This window comes from Cryptomeria japonica, chromosome 2, assembly GCF_030272615.1.
Source record: "Cryptomeria japonica chromosome 2, Sugi_1.0, whole genome shotgun sequence".
NCBI lineage: Eukaryota > Viridiplantae > Streptophyta > Pinopsida > Cupressales > Cupressaceae > Cryptomeria > Cryptomeria japonica.
Genome location: NC_081406.1, coordinates 65,703,369 through 65,722,516, shown reverse-complemented (window position 1 = coordinate 65,722,516; position 19,148 = coordinate 65,703,369). Strand labels below are relative to the sequence as shown.

General features: G+C 38.5%; 1 protein-coding gene across 3 annotated transcripts in view; it reads right to left on the bottom strand.

The window, feature by feature from the left end:
- LOC131060528 (MAP3K epsilon protein kinase 1) overlaps window positions 1-19,148 on the bottom strand; it is a 138,521-nt gene that overhangs the window by 24,550 nt on the left and 94,823 nt on the right. For all 3 annotated transcript variants that reach the window (XM_057993774.2, XM_057993775.2, XM_057993776.2), the window contains 5 exons: window positions 6,657-6,836; window positions 6,334-6,417; window positions 6,056-6,147; window positions 5,849-5,932; window positions 4,817-5,733 (listed from right to left, as the gene is read on the bottom strand). In XM_057993774.2, coding sequence (XP_057849757.2) covers window positions 4,817-5,733; window positions 5,849-5,932; window positions 6,056-6,147; window positions 6,334-6,417; window positions 6,657-6,836 — 1,357 coding nt within the window. The remainder of the gene's footprint in view (window positions 1-4,816; window positions 5,734-5,848; window positions 5,933-6,055; window positions 6,148-6,333; window positions 6,418-6,656; window positions 6,837-19,148) is intronic.

The window sequence follows — 19,148 nt, the reverse complement described above, 5'->3', positions numbered from 1 at the left end:
TTAGTTAATTTCACATAGGCTAATGGGGTGATGAAACAGAAATAATTTAATAATCTAATTGATGTTGTTTAAAATTTTAAAATTATGACTTTTCTAATGAAAGGCAATTTATGTTTTATTATTAAAAAGGTGGTTGTAGAGAAAGTGGAAAAAAGTGTCACTACAAATGTGGCAGAAAAGTAATATTACTTCAAAAAAAATGTAGACACTTTTCAAAAATAAAGTTGGAGGAAAAAGGACAAAAAAGAAAATACATTTTCCTCAAAAATTCTACTCGGCAAGTACTTAAAAACTCGCGAGTTTTTCTTCAAGGTGAGTTTTTACGACTTTTACTCACCATAAAAACTCGTCGAGTTCTTGGGAAAAACTCGCAAAGTTTTTGGCGAGTTTTTCACTAAAACTCGGCGAGTTTCTATAAAAAACTCAGCTGCATTAAAAAAAGAGGCCCAAACACGTCAAAAAATTAACTTTTTTTTTTCCCAATCAGTCTCATTCTCTTCATCAGAATATATACATGAAATATAACATTTAAGTTTCTTATACTTTAAGTTATATTTCATGTATATAATGGCAAGATGTTTGAGAGTGGTTTCAGATCTCTAGGAGTTATAATGCAAATTCTAGGTTTTAGAAGATCTTTTAAATTTTCAGACTTAGTCAAATTTCAGTAATTAGTATGCTCCTATCAACATTCTCTCGCTCTCTCAATCTCACTCACTTTATCTGCCCCGAATTTTAGACCTATTTACCTCCCTATCACTCTTCCTCTATCCCCCTCTCTACCACTCTCCATCTCACTCTCTCCTCTCTCCCCCAAGATCTAGACCTATCTCTCAGCCCCTCTTTTTCTCACCCTTAGACCCCCGCAAGGGGTGCTACCCTCAACCTAATTTTATTTTGCAGATGCTTGGTGGCAAAGTTGGGGTGGAAATACCCCAAATCTCAAAAAATTTGCCCTCAAAATCTTATGTCAGCCTTGTAGTTCATCCGATTGTGAGCGCAATTGGAGCAAGTTAGCTCAAAAACTCCTCAATGATTTGTGCAATATAATCTTCGATTGCGCATAAGGTAGAGGAAGCAGCAGCCGGTCCCATGGATTTGGATGATATAGATCCTTACAGTGATTGGACATCATAGGAGCAACCTCCATTGTTTACAGAGGATGACGTCAATGATTTGGAGAGGCAGGCTATGGAGGAGGGGGGTGGATTTGGTTTCACACTGGATGACATTGAGGAGGATGAGGAGGATGAGGAGTCATTGCCAATGCCAGTAGAAGCTAGAGGCAGAGCTACATCCAGGATGGAGGACGAGCCACAAACTGAGTCGGACATACCGAGTGAGGAGGCACAGTCACGCCCTGTGCAGACTTCTAGGACTAGACCCTCTAGTCTACCTCTCCCTTAGTTTTTGCTAGAGCTGGGAAGAGGAAGATGCAATTGTAATGATGTATTTACTTTTAGTTTTACAAATACTATTTACTATTTTGCTTCCAGCCATCAGCATTCCTCGTGAGGATGCGATTTTGTACCCACTTTGCGTTTAAATATATCTAGACTCAGCTTGTTTCTTTTGTATTCTCATTTATTGACTCATTGGATGCATCTTCTCACTGAATTTTGCAAAAAAATGCATTTCTAATTAAATTTAAGCAAAAATTTTAAGTTCCCGAGTTTTTGGCCGAGTTTTTGTTGAGTACTAGCCGAGTTTTTCCCGAGTTTTTTTTTCAGGCCTTGGCGAGATTTTGGTTTTGGCGAGTAGTTCAACTATGAGTTGAGTGGAGAGGATGAGCAATTCAAATTATCAAATTCAATTCTCTTGAGATTTAATATTGTTCATCTTTTCTACCCTAAAACAAAAATCCTCCTATTCATTTCAGTAATTTTATTATGATTACTATTGAGTTAATCAGTTGCATAAAGTTCTACAATTTCAGTCATTTTAGTTGTGTCAGTTTTTTAGCAAATATTACAATTTAGTGTGAGTTTTTAGAGTTTGTGTATGGGAAGTTTCCAATTTTTGTTTTTGACAGTTTTTAGTTCCGGATGGAGTTGGTTTCAATATATTATTTTGATGTAATGTATAGGCAATCTTTTAATGGATTGGTTACCTATTAATATTTTAACATATTTTTTGGTTAGGCTCGCTGTACTATACCACAGGCCCAGCTGCTGCTTTTAATTTGCTGCTTATAATAAAGAGGTTGTCATACTTTATAAAGTTACTAACTTTGGTTTGAAGCACCTAAAATTTATATGAGGTAAGGTGAGACTTAAATATGGAAAAACGTTTGATTTAGAGTAGCCACTTCTATTTGGATATCAGCCACAGAACTAGGAACAGCAATGTTATCTTTCACAGGTGTTCCGTACAGTCTACATTCGGCTGTACCAACAATGAGGTTTGATAATTTATTTCTTTTTTTTTGGCTCATGCACTAACTTGTTTGCTGATGCAAATAACAAATTATTTAGGGCAGTAGCTGTAATATCAGTAATAATTTGTAAAACCTTAGTTTACATATTTAATATTTATTTGTATAGAACTGGAAGGTTTACTGCCAGTTTAGAATAGAACATTTCGAGTCTGCCAGGCTATGCCACCACGACATTAGAAGTTCACTTTCATTTCTCGCATCATAATTTTATTTGATGTGTTTCACCACTAGATTTGATAATAATTTCGTAATTTGTTCTAGAAGGCTTGCCGCCAGAACTGGCTTCAATTATTTTCAATTATCAGTTTGTAATCCTATAAGGTTTGCCACTAGAAGAAGTATTTCATTACTTCCAAATTTTATAATAATGCAATATTGAGTTTTACAACTTGCCACCAACAAGCATTTTATTATAATATCAGCCTAACCCTTTTCACCATATGCTCTCAACTTTCCCACATCATGATCTTAGTGATCATAAGGTTAAGGAACATGCATTGCTCATTAAATTGGAAAAAATCTGCAAATCATCAAAAAAGATATCGTCATCCACACCAAGCTTTGGAGGAGTCACAATCAAATCCGAAAGGCAAGTGTTGCAGCACAGAAAAACAGGGGCAACAAAGCTCTTCCCAATTTTTGAACAAAAATTTATAAACTATATATATTATTTATATCCTTTATGCGCTGTATTATTTATTTAGTAATATTATATAGTCTAAGGCACACCAAGCTTTGGAGGAGTCACAATCAAATCCGAAAGGCAAGTGTTGCAGCACAGAAAAACGGGCAACAAAGCTCTTCCCAATTTTTGAACAAAAATTTATAAACTATATATATTATTTATATCCTTTATGCGCTGTATTATTTATTTAATAATATTATATAGTCTAAGGCTGAATATATCGGTACCAAACCCTATAGAAAAATAATAGCATACCAGAAAACTCGAACTCTGAATTGACAACTTAAAGTTTTTACAAATGACGAATAATTAACAAAAGACACAATCAACAATCACAAACATGTAATAAATGTCTACAAATTTCTGATGGTCACACAAATCTAGTGCTAAAGAATTTATTTTTTATCATATTGGACACACAAGGTACCGATAACATATACTGAAACAGATTATCTCCAGGGATAGAAACAGTCCCATTCTTTGCTGAGTGCAAATGCTAGCATTTCCTCAGCGCTGGAACTACTTTCAGCTAAGAATCAGTATGTTCAAGCAAAGGGATTAAGTCAATACCTTCGCTGGAAATAGGCAAATCATCTAAGAATCTTGTCCCAAAAGGATGGCATTAAGTCAATACCTTCGCTGGTAATAGGCAAATCATCTTCAAGCGATATGACAGAAAAAGGAGTCTTAACTGAAAAATAAATTGAATTTTGGATTTGGGCTTAAAACACAAGCTCAAATTTGCATTCATTGATTGGGTGCTGGTCACAATGTGGTAGTAAATAATGCACCTACTGTTATGACTATAAAATGGCATCTCAACAAAAAAGTGAAACTAAGCAGGCAACAAACCTTCCTAAAAGCCAATGACAGTGTAGATATTGCTGAGAAAAGCATACACATTCAATTGTAAATGCTAAATGTTGAGATTAATGAGCCATGTATAAGTCTTCCTCGAATTTTCAAAGCAACACAGAGAACTGCTGCCGTGACCATGAGAAAAATAATAAGACATACAAACAGTGTAGATGCTTTAATGTCAATTAAGATAGAAAATTGGAAAACCCTCATCTTTACAGTGGCAATGAAATTTTTTGCACATTCTGTTCTACATGAGTTGGTAACTTTCCATTTATGGCAGTAGTCCTTCAGATAGATCAAATCAAATATATTGAATTGATAAAGGAGAGAATAAATAAATTATAAGAATTCCAATCACATTAACAAGCTATTGAATTGTTAGCAAATTAGCAATGACAGTCTTGACAGTCGTTTATACAAACATCATCAAAATGACAAGAAGTGTGAACCTCTGTAGGACTTTCCAAAAGTAATGGAATATTCAGACTTGTCATTTTGTTAAAAAGATACTAGACAGCAGTTCATAATGTAGTGACAAGTTAGAGAATAAAACCCTTATACAGAGATACCTTAAACAGCTGTTTTATGTTTCATACTATAACTATATTTCTAGACACAGACACTGCACTCCAAGGCCATGTTAAAGCAGACAATGCATAAATGCAGGAATGATAAAACTAAACATGTGTACACATATTAAACAGAATCCAAGTCGACCACAGCATTTCAATCAGAAGGTTCCAATTAAAAGCTATCCATACATAATCTTTACTTATATTCATTAAATTAAACAGAACCTTAACTATCCTAAAGAAAACAAAAATAGTTAGTACCTGCAAATGCAGACATTAGATAATCCAGTTCACCATTTGTCTTTCTTTCTGCTGATGCATGTTCTAGAAGAGGCAAGATACTTTCATGTCTTTCAAACCCTCCTGAGAGATAACGAATATATTCAAGCTGGCCTGATACATGCCTAGAGGGTGGTTCCTTTTCCAATAGGCTCATCAACGGCTGCACCGACTCATGCTGAGATGATGAAATTTGTGCAGTTCCAGCTAGCCCATTTGAAGACCGAGGAATCTGTTTCCATGACTGATCCGTGCTAAATCTTTGTGCTGATAGCGTTCCTCGGTGTTGCCTTACTGTATCAGCATCAAAGCGAGAGGGCTCTTGACGTCCTGAATCAAACTGTTCATGATCCTTAGACAAACCTAACAGTGGTTCTTTTCCCATGGAAGACAAAACATTTTCTGCAGGCTCTGAGGAATTAGTAACTAATGAAGGTTCTAATACTCCTGACGCTGAATGTGACTTTTCTGTTTGACCTGGGCTATATCTTGAATCAAAATGACTTAAATCTGACCTTTGAGACTGTGATATCGACATCTGTGAAGGCTCTAGAGTTACTGTTGGCATATAGTGGGGGTCAAGAGGCCCAGACCTAACCTTTGCAGGATCTAGCTGACCAGAGAATGGTTGAGCTGCATCACGATATCCCAGAGCATGACGGAAAGGCTCAAGTGGACCTGACCGTGATTGTTGTGTAACACCATCTGTTAGAGAAGAAGTTGCACCACCACCAGCTGCGGAGTCAAGTCGTGTTGCTTCATTCAAGTTGTGAAGGGTATTAACGAGCCTAATTAGGATGCCATTCTTAGCAGATATTCGACAGAAATCATTCCTGGGAGTAGGACTCTGGAGCTTGAAGACTTGCCACATGCCATCAATTGCCAAATGTACCATTTCCCTACAAAAACAAAACCCAGGAAAAAAAGATCACTATGAGAAAATCCGTGTAAAAAAGCATGGCTCAAAATTACTGAAGAATTATTAACTATCCTGAAGGTGTTGGGCAGCCCAACCTGTACTTCGCATAATCTGGTTCCAGAAACCCAACTAACACAGGCAACCCCCCACATGCAATGAACATCTGCAATGTCAGTGGACTGTCCCCAGGGACAATGAAATGCCATGGAGAGCAAATTTTGACAGTTCATCAGCTTCAAAACAAATGTACACTAATGAAGATGTGATATAACTTGTGCAAAAGATAAGGAAATATATCACACCTTGTTTGACACAACTGTTGTACAAAATATGCTGCCTGCATACGGATTTCCCTTGAGTTGTCCGGTTGAGCAAACTTCATGATAACTGGAATCTGCAAAAAAAATCATCCAAAACATCTGCAACTTAAGCAGTAGAAATTAATTAAGAGCCAGACCAATTATTACCTGGAGATCAAATTTTTAAGCCCCACATTTTAATGTGTATACAGTTGAGAAGCAATATAACAGTACAAATCATTTTAAAATAGCATTTTCCTTGCAGAAGAAATAGAACTCACAAGACCAATAAGGCAAGCATTCTCTTGGAAAGCTGCATTGTCTTTGATGAGCTGATTAAGAATTTGCAACACAGAATTTATAACCTGCAAGCAAAAAAATTTCCTTTTAAGGCATTGAAAGTTGGAAGTTCCAATGTAACAGATCTATATGTGTAATAGTCCAAAAATCCGAACTATCTAAAATCCTATTCATTTGAATTTTGTTTAACAAAAGAAATTTCTAAGGTGCTTGGTATCTTAGATGTTTGGGGCATTACACTAGCATAAGCTTGAGTTTTGAATTCACACACAAATATCTATGCAAGAAAAGGATGAGAACTTACACGATTGTTAGCCACTTCAAGCATTTCCATTAAAGGCATTAACCCATGCTGACTAAAAAATATTATTTTCTGGTCAGGACAATCCTGAAACATTGCAACAAGTTTCTGGCATGCCGACACAACCATATCCTCAGATTGTTCTGGTTTCAACAGGCTAATCAATCTGCTGACTTCTACAGCCTATCCAAAGACAACATACATTGTTCAGAAAAGCTTAAGTCAAATGTACAAAGAATATCCCATAATCTTTTCTATCAATTCAAAAGGTAATACAGATACACAAAAAAACTACAAATAAAAAATATTGTGATAAAAGCAAATATTCCAGGAGTTATAAGTAATTTTCCCCTGTTGCTATTCCCATACTAGTCTAGACTGCTAATAAAGCTATATCAAATGAATCACTACCAAGCTTCACAGCAATCGTGCTATTCAGAACCACAGCAATATTAAAAAAATTCCATAAATGGTGGACATGATGAAATTAAAAGAGTTTGTACCTCCAAAAGCTAAACTAAAAAAAAGTCACAAGGAACATTGACAGAATGTACCAGTACCATTTTGCATGCATCTTCATAAACACTATCAGGGATAGAAGCGATTATAGTCAACCAAAAAGAAACATATGTTATTTTTGGTGTTTAAGTTTAAATACCATATCATTTACAAATTACACCCATATTCTACTCATCAGTAAGAATGTTTCAGCTCAGCATCTGCATAATCAATATCAGGTATAGATCCAACTGAATATATATTTGACCAAAAGCTCAAACTATCAACACCCAATACAAACGCCAGATTTAACGCGACCCACGGGAGGCGATTATGCCATGTCACGAGTCCGCGAGGAGGTGTTGACCACCAAGTCAACAATCTCCTCCTCAACACCCACTGAAAGGAGACTTGAACCCGTGACCCAAAGCTCTAATACCAATTGTTGGAATCATTTACTGTTGCACCAAAAGCTCGAACTATCAACGCCCAATACAAACACCAGATTTAACCCAACCCACGGGAGGCGGTTAAGCCATGTCACAAGTCCCCAAGGAGGTGTTGACCACCAAGTCAACAAAGTCTATTAGCTTTAAATAATTATTGCTATCCACTTTCTTGTAAAAAATTTGAATTGATATCCCACCATTTCATGAGTACACCAATAGGCAACCTTCACCACCAATGAGTAAGAGGAGCACCACCACCAATAATGTAGTGACGCAACCACCACCACTAGTAATTATTCTGGATGGTAACCATGAGAGGGTATACCAACCAATCATAAGTCAAAGAGGGCACCACCACTAGTATTTAAGGAAAGAGTTGTCAAGCAAAGGGATCCTCACCACTAATGGATAGTAAATGTCACCAATACCTCTAAAATGATTTTAGCATTGACAGCTATGCTCTTTTTGTTTGCTCAGCCTTGAATATTTTGATAACAATAAGGTATCACCAAAATCCTAACAAGGTGCTTATATAATTAAACAATTTTTCTCCAAATTTTCAGCACAATAGAATTCTGTTTTAGGGATAGCGAGAAGATGGCTAGGGGAGGGCTATTTAAATCACAGTTGAAAAACTCGGACTCGCCACGGACTCGGCAAACCAAAAATTTGGACTTGGACTCAGACTCGTGAAAGACTCGGCAAGGACTCGGCAAAAAAAAAAAACCGTAGTTTTACAAAAAAACATAAAGAAATTAATGCATTTAGAGAACATAAGAGCCATAATTGAAACATTACAAATGTCACATACTCATAGTTTCAAACTTTAACAACTCTAAAATGTATAATACCAAGATTTCTTCAATGCTAATTAAGCTTTTATATGGAGCCTAATCAGACTCAGAGGTTAAATTTTCCCTACTTCCATCGGCACAATTTCCCCCTATATTTTTCGACGAGGGTTTGGGGGCAGCGCCCTGTTGACATGTTTTTTAGGACAGCGTCTAACACAAAATAAAGTTGCCTAACGGTCACTTCACTCTCTCTTGATCAAAGTACGATTGCATGCTAAGATTGCAAGAAATTCAAACAATCGACTCCAAGGTTCCTTCAATGGGTGGACGTGACTCAGTTGGTTGATGTGATTGCAGGTAATCCAAGGGGCCTTACGTGTGCATCGTTCTTTCACTTCTTTGCTGTGGCTGGAACTCCATCATCGGATATGGCAATTCTGCGATGCTATTACTTCGAATGGATTAAAATGAACTGAAAGTAAAAGGGAAAGGGTTCAGAAGGATCTAAATCTACTCCTAAGGGCAGTGATAACAATGAATAGTGCTCTGGTGGACAAATTTCAAATAAACCAAGCTCTGCTTCGCCAAGTTCAACTACAACTCCGCAAGAACCGGTGCAATCTTCTGAGGATATTGAAGGATATTCAAATCGAGAAAGTGCATTTGAATACCCAAAACGGTGCAATCCAAACGACTGTCCACAACCGAACTTAGCACAAGTTTAGTGGCTCAGGCTAACTTTACACTGCAACTTACAATCAGCAAGATACAAAAAGTATGAACCATGGAAATTCATCAAACACCATTACATTCTCCATTGAAATCAAAGCACTTTACTACTTCTAATCTAAGTGAGGAAGATGAAACCATGCAAGTTTTGAAAAAATAACTCAAGTGGACACCATCAGAGAACAATGTTTCACTATTATTTTCTCAAAAACTTATTGCAACAATTTCATACAAAGCTCCCCCCCTCCTACAAATGAGGGGGTCACCCCTTTATATAGGCCTCGGGCCATGATTACATGCAAACCCTAATTAGGGTTTTCCGTAAAAGATTCTCCACGCATGATGCAACAAGGTGGGAATCTCCAATTAATAACCCATCATGCCCATATACAATTAGTTCAAAAGTACCCAAAATAGCATCCATTGCGCATTAAATGCACCACCTCCTTCAAATTCGCCCAACATGCGTTGAATATTCATCCATGCAAAAATCACCCCATTATGTTATACATGATCCATCATTTCCACATGCGGCGACTGCATGCAAAAGGAATCTGCCATAAACTCAACATGCAATGACCAGGTCGCCATTTGGTCAAATATTCCAGTAATGATGCGCCACTCTACTGCCACGTGTTCAATAAATCCTCGCCATGCAAGTGGACCCCGTCGTCGTATATCCGCTCCTGCACATCTGGAATTGTTGGAGAGGGAAAATTCGATTCAGTAAGAATTTTCTTGAAGTCTCTTCAACTTTCCTTGCTCAGAGAAGGTTTTTCATCAATTCTGCACATTTCCTATTTTTTAGGGAAATTTCCAAATTAGGGTTCCGTGGTCCAGGAGAGAGAAAATTCTCCTATGAATCCAAATCTGTAAAACTTTTGAAATTTGGATGTGATTTGATGCCCGAGAATGGATTTTTCATTTTTTTCCCTGGAGGGGAAATTTCTTGTTCAGTTCAATCCCTAATTCCTTCCTTGCCTTAGAAATTTTATGTTCAATTCATCCTTGGGTGTATTTCTTCCTTGCTTGGAATTTTGTCCTGAAGGAAGGAATTTCCAACACTTAGCCAAATTTTCACATTTCCAAGAATTCCAACGTGAAGGAAGGAATTTCCAACACTTAGCCAAATTTTCACCTTTTTCAGGAACTCTGTCATGAAGGAAGGAATTTCCAACACTTGGCCAAATTTTCACCTTTTTTAGGAACTCTGTCATGAAGGAAGGAATTTCCAACACTTAGTCAATTTTTCACCTTTCCTGAATAGTCAATTTTTCACCTTTCCTGGAATTATGTCCTCAAGGAAGGAATTTCCATTACTTTGTGAATTGTCCATGTCTCCTTTTCAACATCCCTATTTTTAGGAGTCAGTTCATTGGATGGAGAAATCTGCCACGATTCCGAATCTATAAAATTTTCTCCACTTTGTCGAGATTCGGTGACCAAAAATAGCAAATTCAAAAATTTGCCCGAGGGGAATTTTGTTTTTTTATTCCTCCTGACTCCTCGGATTCCATGCCTTAGGCAAAATTTCAATCTTTTAGCTTGGGCGGAATTTTCATCATGTCCATGGATTCATGGATTTTTCCACTTGTGAATGCCTTCTTGAATTCAGCGCCCCAACCCAGCCTTGGGCGCATTTTCGCTTTGTCCATGGACTAACGGATTTTTCCACTTGTGAATGGCATCTTGGTTTTGACGCCCCAGTCCAGCCTTGGGCGCATTTTCACTTTGTCCATGGACTGGTGAATTTTTCCACCTATGAATGGCATCTTGGTTTTGGCGCCCCAGTCCAGCCTTGGGCGCATTTTCACTTTGTCCATGGACTGGCGGATTTTCCCACTTGTGAATGCCTTCTTGGATTCAGCGCCCCAATCCAGCCTTGGGCGCATTTTGGCTTTGTCCATGGATACATGGATTTTTTTCACAAGTTCCAGGCTCTTCGTCAGGATATAGATATGAAATATAACATTTAAGTATAAGTGGCATCTTCAATATGTCTTTTTCCTTTCTTATACTTTAAGTTATATTTCATATATATTGTCAGGATGTTTGAGAAAGGTTTCAAGTCCATAGGAATCATAATGCAAATTCTGGATTTTGGAAGATCTTCCAAATTTCCAGATTGAGTCAAATTTCAGGCCATTTTCGGATCAGGATGACATTGGTGGATTGATGTGAATTTCTAGACTTGGATGATTTTGCATGCTTTCCTCTTCTAGAATAGGAGTTCCAAACCTAACCATTTTTTTGACCCAAATTGTCTGCCTTCTGACTCTTCCGGATTTAGAAATGGTCTTCAGGAACGTTCAGTCTTCAACATCTTCAGAGATATTCAGCTTTCAGTGTTTTCCTGTGAAGATCCTGCCAAAAATAGATTTTCCCAAATAGTAAGTGTTTCAAAAATGTCAAGGTTTGGGCAAAATAGGTCAGAAAAGCACTTACTAAAAATAGAAACTTACTAAAAATATTGAGTTTAATTTTTGGCAAAATTAGACCAATCCGGGACTCAATAAAATCCCTAAAAAATAGGAACTTTTTAAAAATAGAAAGTTGCTCCGTTTTGGCTCAAATTTTACTGGGAGGTTCCTTGAAGGGTCCTAATTCTAGTTGTATGTTCAATTTTTCCAAAACCCTAACAGAAACCCCTAAAATCTAGGACAGAAGGCAAAAACCCTAAAATTCACAAAACGAGTCCTAGACTTAGCCGAATTCGCTCAAACAAAAAGCAGATTTAATCAATATGACCCCCAAACACTTGCAAAGCAGAGAGATTGACAAGACTGCTATGAAAAGACCACAAAAACGCAAGCCAAAAAACCGGGAGGGCGTAAAAAGAAAGGGGGTCCCCATTTGCAATGGGGTGATGTGTGAAAACGTCACAACACGCCCCCAAGTTGGGGTCAAGGGGCATCGCCCCTTGCGCGCTCCCTGTCGCGATATAGAGCGAGGTTGAGGGGCAGCGCCCCGCGAGGCCAAGAATACTTTTATTATTTTATAAAGGCGTCGGGTGTTATTTTTCTTTTATTTTTCACTCCCTCAGTTATGCCAAATGAAGGCAATTTTTTTTTTAAAAACTCAATTTTAAAGCTTGCATGACTTTTTTTCTGGGTCGCGCGAGGCCATGCAAAAGACTCGCGCGAGTCCTTGCAAAAGACTCGCGAGTCTTTCAGATGGAGTCGCCAGGACTCGCCTTGCAAGTCCTTGGCGAGTCGACTCGTGGCTCCCATGGACTCACGAGTCCGTGGCGAGTCCACGAGTTTTAAAACTATGATTTAAATAACTTGTACATACTAAAAGCAGTTAATATCATAAAAAATAAAAATGCAATATGCTAAATTTGCAGAGACAACCCTCTAACTTTTACCTTTTAATGGGGTACATTTCTTTCCCTTAAAAGTTAAAAACTTTTTCATATTTTGTGCACCAAACGAAGCAAACTGTCCAGTTTTGGAATGGGAGAATATCCCCTCCAAGGTTTGAAACATCAACTTGCCTCCCTGTTGACGTGTATTTTGTACACGATCATACACAGAATAAAATACCCAAAGGCATCTTATCCTCTCTTGAATAAAGTCTCTAACTGCTGAAGATTCGCATGAAGGATCAGTTAGGATGACTCCAATGTTCTGGTTAGTAGGGTCTCTACGTGTGGACTTCAACAAATTGCCTATATAACTCAGCTGGTGTGGTTGGGATACCAAATTTGGCAATGAACGCATCTTTCATCGCGTCCCAAGTCCTGATGGACCCCGTAGGCAAGTGAATGAACCAAAAGTATGCCTCTTCTCCCAACGAGTAGGGAAAAAGCCTGCATGCCACATCTCCATATTCAATTTGTCTGTTACGAAGAAGGTCTTCGAACATCTTGATATGATCTTCTGCCGTGCGATGGAAATCACTGACATTGAACTTGGAACAAAAATGCTCTGGATTCTTTGGCATATCATGATAAACTACAAATTCCAACGGTGATGGATTGTTGACTAGCCAAGTCGCACCATTAAGTATATGAGGAGGAGGAGGAGGAGGCGGAGCACGTTGAGCCATCGTACTCTTTGAAGCTTGAGAGTTTGAAACTGAATTTGATGAACTAGCTTGGCTTTTTGTTTGAGAAATTGCTTGGATACTGGATTGGATCGCCGCTTGTACTTGTTCTTGAAGAACTTGTGATGATTCAGGGGATCCTTCCAATCTCAGTCCGAATTCTTTGGGAGTGTCTTCTCTTTTAACCCGCTTCGCCTTTGAAGTAAACTGAAGTTCGCCTAGATTCTTGATGCCTGGTGTCAACCTCAATAGCCTTTGATGTTTTTCGGGCGAGAATGAACCAATGCGATCCAGCGTGAAGTCTTGCGAAGATTATTGTGGATTCCTTTGATTGCGAAGTTCTCTAGCTATGACCCTTTGATGTTCTTCGGCTCTATCTTCTTCTTGTTCCAAGATGATTCTTACTCTATTATACTCAACTTCACTTCTTCTTACGTTCCACGCTACTTGATTCAATCCTGAAACGATATCTTCTTGAGTATTGCCTATCTGCAAATTTGGTTGCACTACTTGATACAATCCTTCATGTGGCAACACCATCGTACTTCATGATCATGTTTGCAATGTAAAAATCTGAGCTTTCGGAAATTCGGGAAACTGCCCTCCTTCTAGCGCCAATTCTGTTGACGCGGGAGGAGGGACAAAAGTCCTGCACAACTCCTTGCGAATATGATTATCTATGAACAGCTTGATAATGATCGAGGCATGATAGTACTCGCCCTCCTTCTAGCGCCAATTCTGTTGTGCGCGGGAGGAGGGTGAAAAGAAGCCTTTAAGATTACTCCTGCAGACACGAATTGATAGAAACTGAAGTCTAGCTCTTTAAGCATTCATCGAGATCATGCCCTCCTTCTAGCGCCAATTCTGTTGACGTGTATTTTGTACACGATCATACACAGAATAAAATACCCAAAGGCATCTTATCCTCTCTTGAATAAAGTCTCTAACTGCTGAAGATTCGCATGAAGGATCAGTTAGGATGACTCCAATGTTCTGGTTAGTAGGGTCTCTACGTGTGGACAAGCACCAGTGGTATGATGTGATTTGCTGTATCCTCAAGGGGTCTTACGCTCCGAAAGCTTGAAATCTTACTAAACTAAGAAGCATTTCAAAAAAAAAAAAAAAGGATAGGGTTTTGCAAGAAGTCTAATCTAATCTAACCCTAAGAATGACTTCATGTGGACAAGACTTGGCGAGATTCTACCAACTTCAATTTCGCCATAAAATAACAACTTAATTGAAATTCGTGCGATCTTCTAAGGTAACGAAATGATTTTCAATGCATCAAAGATCAAAGACACCACCACGAAGGTACATATCCAAGATACAATAATGATTGAAGGTTAAGTGATTCAAATATCTCCAGTTGACCACGCAAGGCGTTCCTACAATCAGCAAAAAGCTAGTGGTATGGAAAGCGAATCCTACCAAAGATCAAGTCTCACACTATGTCCTTCAAATTAACACACTACTTTGATTGAGCATGATTCAAGTAAATTGAACAACCATGAAGATAACCAAGAAAGTTGCAACAAAACACCATAACTTCAATATTTCATTGATTTCAAAGTCATCATGTACAACAATTGCTTGAATTCCTTTCCTCAAACTCAATCTTGCTACAAAAGTGAAAATTGCTTCTAATCTCTCTAATACATCAAACTTTCTCTCTTCTCTATTACATTACTATTCTATTCATGAAAATGAAAAATGAGGGTATAAATAGCATCCTCAATTACATTGTATGGTCCAGATTGAAAGTAGATCAACGGTCAAGATCATGACACCTAAACCCTAATTAGGGTTTGTTACAAATGGCCTCCTTTTTACTGAACAATATTAAATGCATAGCCAAATATTAAATTTGGCACAAAAACCTAGGAGACATGAACCAATGACAAATAAGATGCCATGTCATCTATAACAACCTCTCATCTAGAATCTTATTCCCTTTCCAATTCTCTTTTTTAGCATATGTAATGAATCTTGACACGATTCCTTCGATCTCAGCAATTGGAATCTCGAGAAGATTCTTCATACTTTCTTCCAAATGGATGACCTGATCGAATGCATCTAGAAGAGCTGTGTCCCATGAAGATTCAAGTTCCTTTGTCCTTTCAATCAGGAGCATGGTGGCAAACATCTGATCATATTGCTCATCTGTGATATTAGTGTCCTTGCAAAAGATGACCTTGATTCTATCCTCTAATTCCTGCATATCCACATCTGTCTCAACTTCGATCCTCCTACCAAGAATGGTACGCAGTACCTCAAATACTTTGTCCTGGATCGGGTTGATCACCTCCTCAACATGACTGCATCTAGTACTGATGTCCTCGAAGAGAACTTCCTTCATCTGAAGTAAGGTGGACCACTGAAGCAAACTGTGAGATCCTCCATCCATGATCTTTTCTTGCGCTAAGACCTTCCTTGATGTGTGTCTAATTACTTTCAAGACAGGAATGATAACATCTTTGGTATGAGCAAATGCGGCTACTGTTATCATCAAATTGTGGATTATCTCAAGAACCTGGATAGCTTGATGAATAGTCTTCATCATCCTTGTTACAAATTCTATGGCAACTGTATGAGATTTATCCATCCAAGTACTCGTACGCTGGACCATATTCCTGAATCTTTCTGCCTCATTAATTGATTGAAGGGGAAGTGCCTGCACTGGTGATCTAGCTGGATCCTGACGTCCCAAAGGTTCATTGAGATGATTGAAATATGTCCTCCATGCACCGACCTCTCTCTCAAGCTTTCTACTCTTCTCCATTTCTTCTCTAAGCTTGTCCTTCAATGCCTCAAAGGAATATGTGGCATCATCTAGTGTCTGCTCAGCTGTGGATGGACCTAGCTCAAATGTCTCTACATCATATCCCTCTGCTAAGATCTCACCTTCATACTTGTCTACTGCCGGTGTAGCTATCTGTAATTTTCTGCATCCAGTCTCATCTCTAATCATCTTGGACATCTTGGTAGCCTTTCTCTTTTCTGTCACTTCCTAGGAATGTCCAACAAGGCTCTCTAAATCAATCACATTGTCCTCATCCTCTATCACAATCACCTTCGTTAATCTTTCCTTCAACCAATCTGGGATGGCCGATCTTGTCTCTTGAACCTGAATTTCCTTATGCACTACTTCTTCTTCTCTGGGAGGAGATGTTACTTCGTTATCTTCTTTATCTTCATCTAGCTCATAATCCTGGAGAGATCCACCTGGTGACCTTTGTGGTGCCTGTCCTTCTTCCTGCCTATCGTTCTGTACCATCGACTCCATGGATTCTTCCACCTGAAATGTTCTCTTCTCTGGTCTAGAAGAAGTACCGGATGAACGATCCCGACTGGCCTCTTGTTTCTTCTTGGAAGATTCTCTCTTTCCAGGTCTCTCTTTCCTCTTCGAACCTCTTGGATGGAGATCGCCTTCACTTGCACTTCGAAGGTTACCTTCACCCGAATTTCTAGGATTAGGATTGCCTTCGCTTACACTACCTCCACCTTCGGCTAGTTTCTCTTCCAAAGTGAAAGTCATAGTTATGCCTTGCTCTCTCAACTTCTGATGCTGTACGTCAACCCATCTGCGAGTACAAGACAAGACTGGAGCCATCAAAGCATCCAAATCCACAACTTCGGGCTCATTCCAATCTAACCTTACTGACTTACTCTCTCGATCATAGGATGACTGGATATGTCTGCCACTGTCCTGAGCTTGGCCGGCAACTCTGTAAATCTTGCATTTCTTGATGAAATCCAAAGGCAATCTAGAATGCATTTTTCGTTTCACTTCAAGATCATCTAAGAGATTCATCATAAAATCTTCAATTTGGTACTCATGCTTAAACTTCCTACCGACTGTCTCCTCTAAATGTCCATGTGGATCAAAGCTTTCTCTCAAAGCAAAGGATGAAAAAGAATACAAGGCTAACTCCTTCTCTGCGTCATCCATGGCTAAAGCATTAGGACATACCTCAACTGAATTGCCCAATATAATAGGTACCGGAACTCCATTTCCATGTCTGTGTCTGAATGCCTTCGCATAAGCTGCCAACTGTCTTGTTACCTCAAGTAACACAATTCTGTCTGTCGGATATCTCGGCAACATGTATGGAGGTAAAGGATATCCATGTACTCTGATATAAGTAAACTTCGGAAATTGAATAAACCAAGCACCATACCTCTTTATTAATTTCTGTGCATCCTGAGATAATCTGTTGTGAATCCCACCTTGCAACGTCCTTGTGATGTTCATAGTGAAGGTATCATTAACTAACTTGTAGTTGCTTCCTGGCGGATGATGCAAGTGGACATAAGAATCACAAACTCTGACCTCGCCGGGTCCTCTTCCAATCACTCCTCTGTGAGGTAGTCCTGCGTACTCGAAGCTCCTGATCAAGGCATAGATGACGTATGAACTCATGTGGAAGGACTTGGTAGCCTTGAGTCTCCTCAACTGTACGTCCAAGCAATGGCTAATTATTCTAGCCCAATGAATTGTTCCTTTACCCTGAACTATCACCTGAATGAAGTAGAACATCCACTTTTCAAAGTAAAAAGCTTGAGGTGCACCTGTGACTCGGTTGAGCATTGTAATCAAATCTCTGTACTCCTCCTAGAAATCAATCCTGTGTGGTGTGTTCGGGATCTTGCTAAGACGAGGACGACTCTTAGTAACCAGTTCTTGTTGATGATGCTTAGACAAGCATCTGGATCATCTTCGTACATTGACCTAGCTCCTTCTATGCTCTTGTATATCATGTCCCTGTGCTCTGGAAGATGGAAAGCTTCACTTATAGCTTCCTCTGAAAGGTACGCCAAAGTGTTCCCTTCATTGGACACGATCGTTCTGGATTGAGGATCATAATGACGAGCACACTCGATCATCAACTCATGGCACTGAACTGCTGGAGGGAAGTCGGCCGCCTTAATGATGCCACTTTCAATTATCCTCTAGGCGACAGGTGATGGCTTGCCAATGTAAGGGACATCTCGAAATTTCTTCGTGCTGAAGTTGCCCAAGTTAGTATCTCCAATGTTGCTCCACTTCGACACGATCTTGGTCTCCACTTCTTCGGTCTTCTGATCTTCTTTCATGAGAGCTGGACGACTGGTGGATGCTCTCGCCTTAGGGGTCGCCATACCTACACAACATTTCACAATAAGTAACTGGATATTGCAATGAATAACATAGATTAGAGAGTAAATTTTAGGAAACTTCATGATAAGTCTTTGAGTTATCATTTCCTAAATAACGATTGAGCTAGGGGAATTCAAAATTCAAAATTCAAGATTCAAGCTATGACGATCAACGTTCAAAATCAAAACAATAAAACCATATCGCCATACCTTTCCCGATAGCTAACTCTAGAATGCAAAATGAATAAAATCGCCTAGGCAAAATTTGATATTAGGTGGCTTTAACGTGATCTCCTCTTCAAAATAGCAACTTCGCCACCTTTCAAGTCTTTGACGTGATCTTCCAATATCCTTGGCAAGTTCGCTCAAATGGAAACTTCAAGTTCGCACGTACTCTCCTTTGATGAAATTCGCACGTTAAAACACAACTCGCATTTCTCCTTTGTCTTCCTCAAATCGCATGTAAAGATGATTAAATGACGATGTGAAAATGAAATCTTTCACCTCCCTTTTATAAGCACTTATACCACCCATCCTTTTAGGCCGACTTTTTGCAAAATAGAGCAATTAAAACGATTTATAAATAAATAATAAAGGCCGACCTTGATAAAATAAGCCCAATCCAAGCGCTCCATTTGATTTTTTATTAATTAATAATTAATTATTAAATGCCTTTATTATTTAAATTGTCAAATTCGATTTTTACAAAGGCAAAAATAATTAATAAATATCAAACGCAATATTTAAATGCTAATTAATTGAATCTTTTAATTTATCGAATTTTAGCATTTAAAATAGATTCAAAAATATTTGTTTAAGCGCCAAATTTTGAAGATGAACAA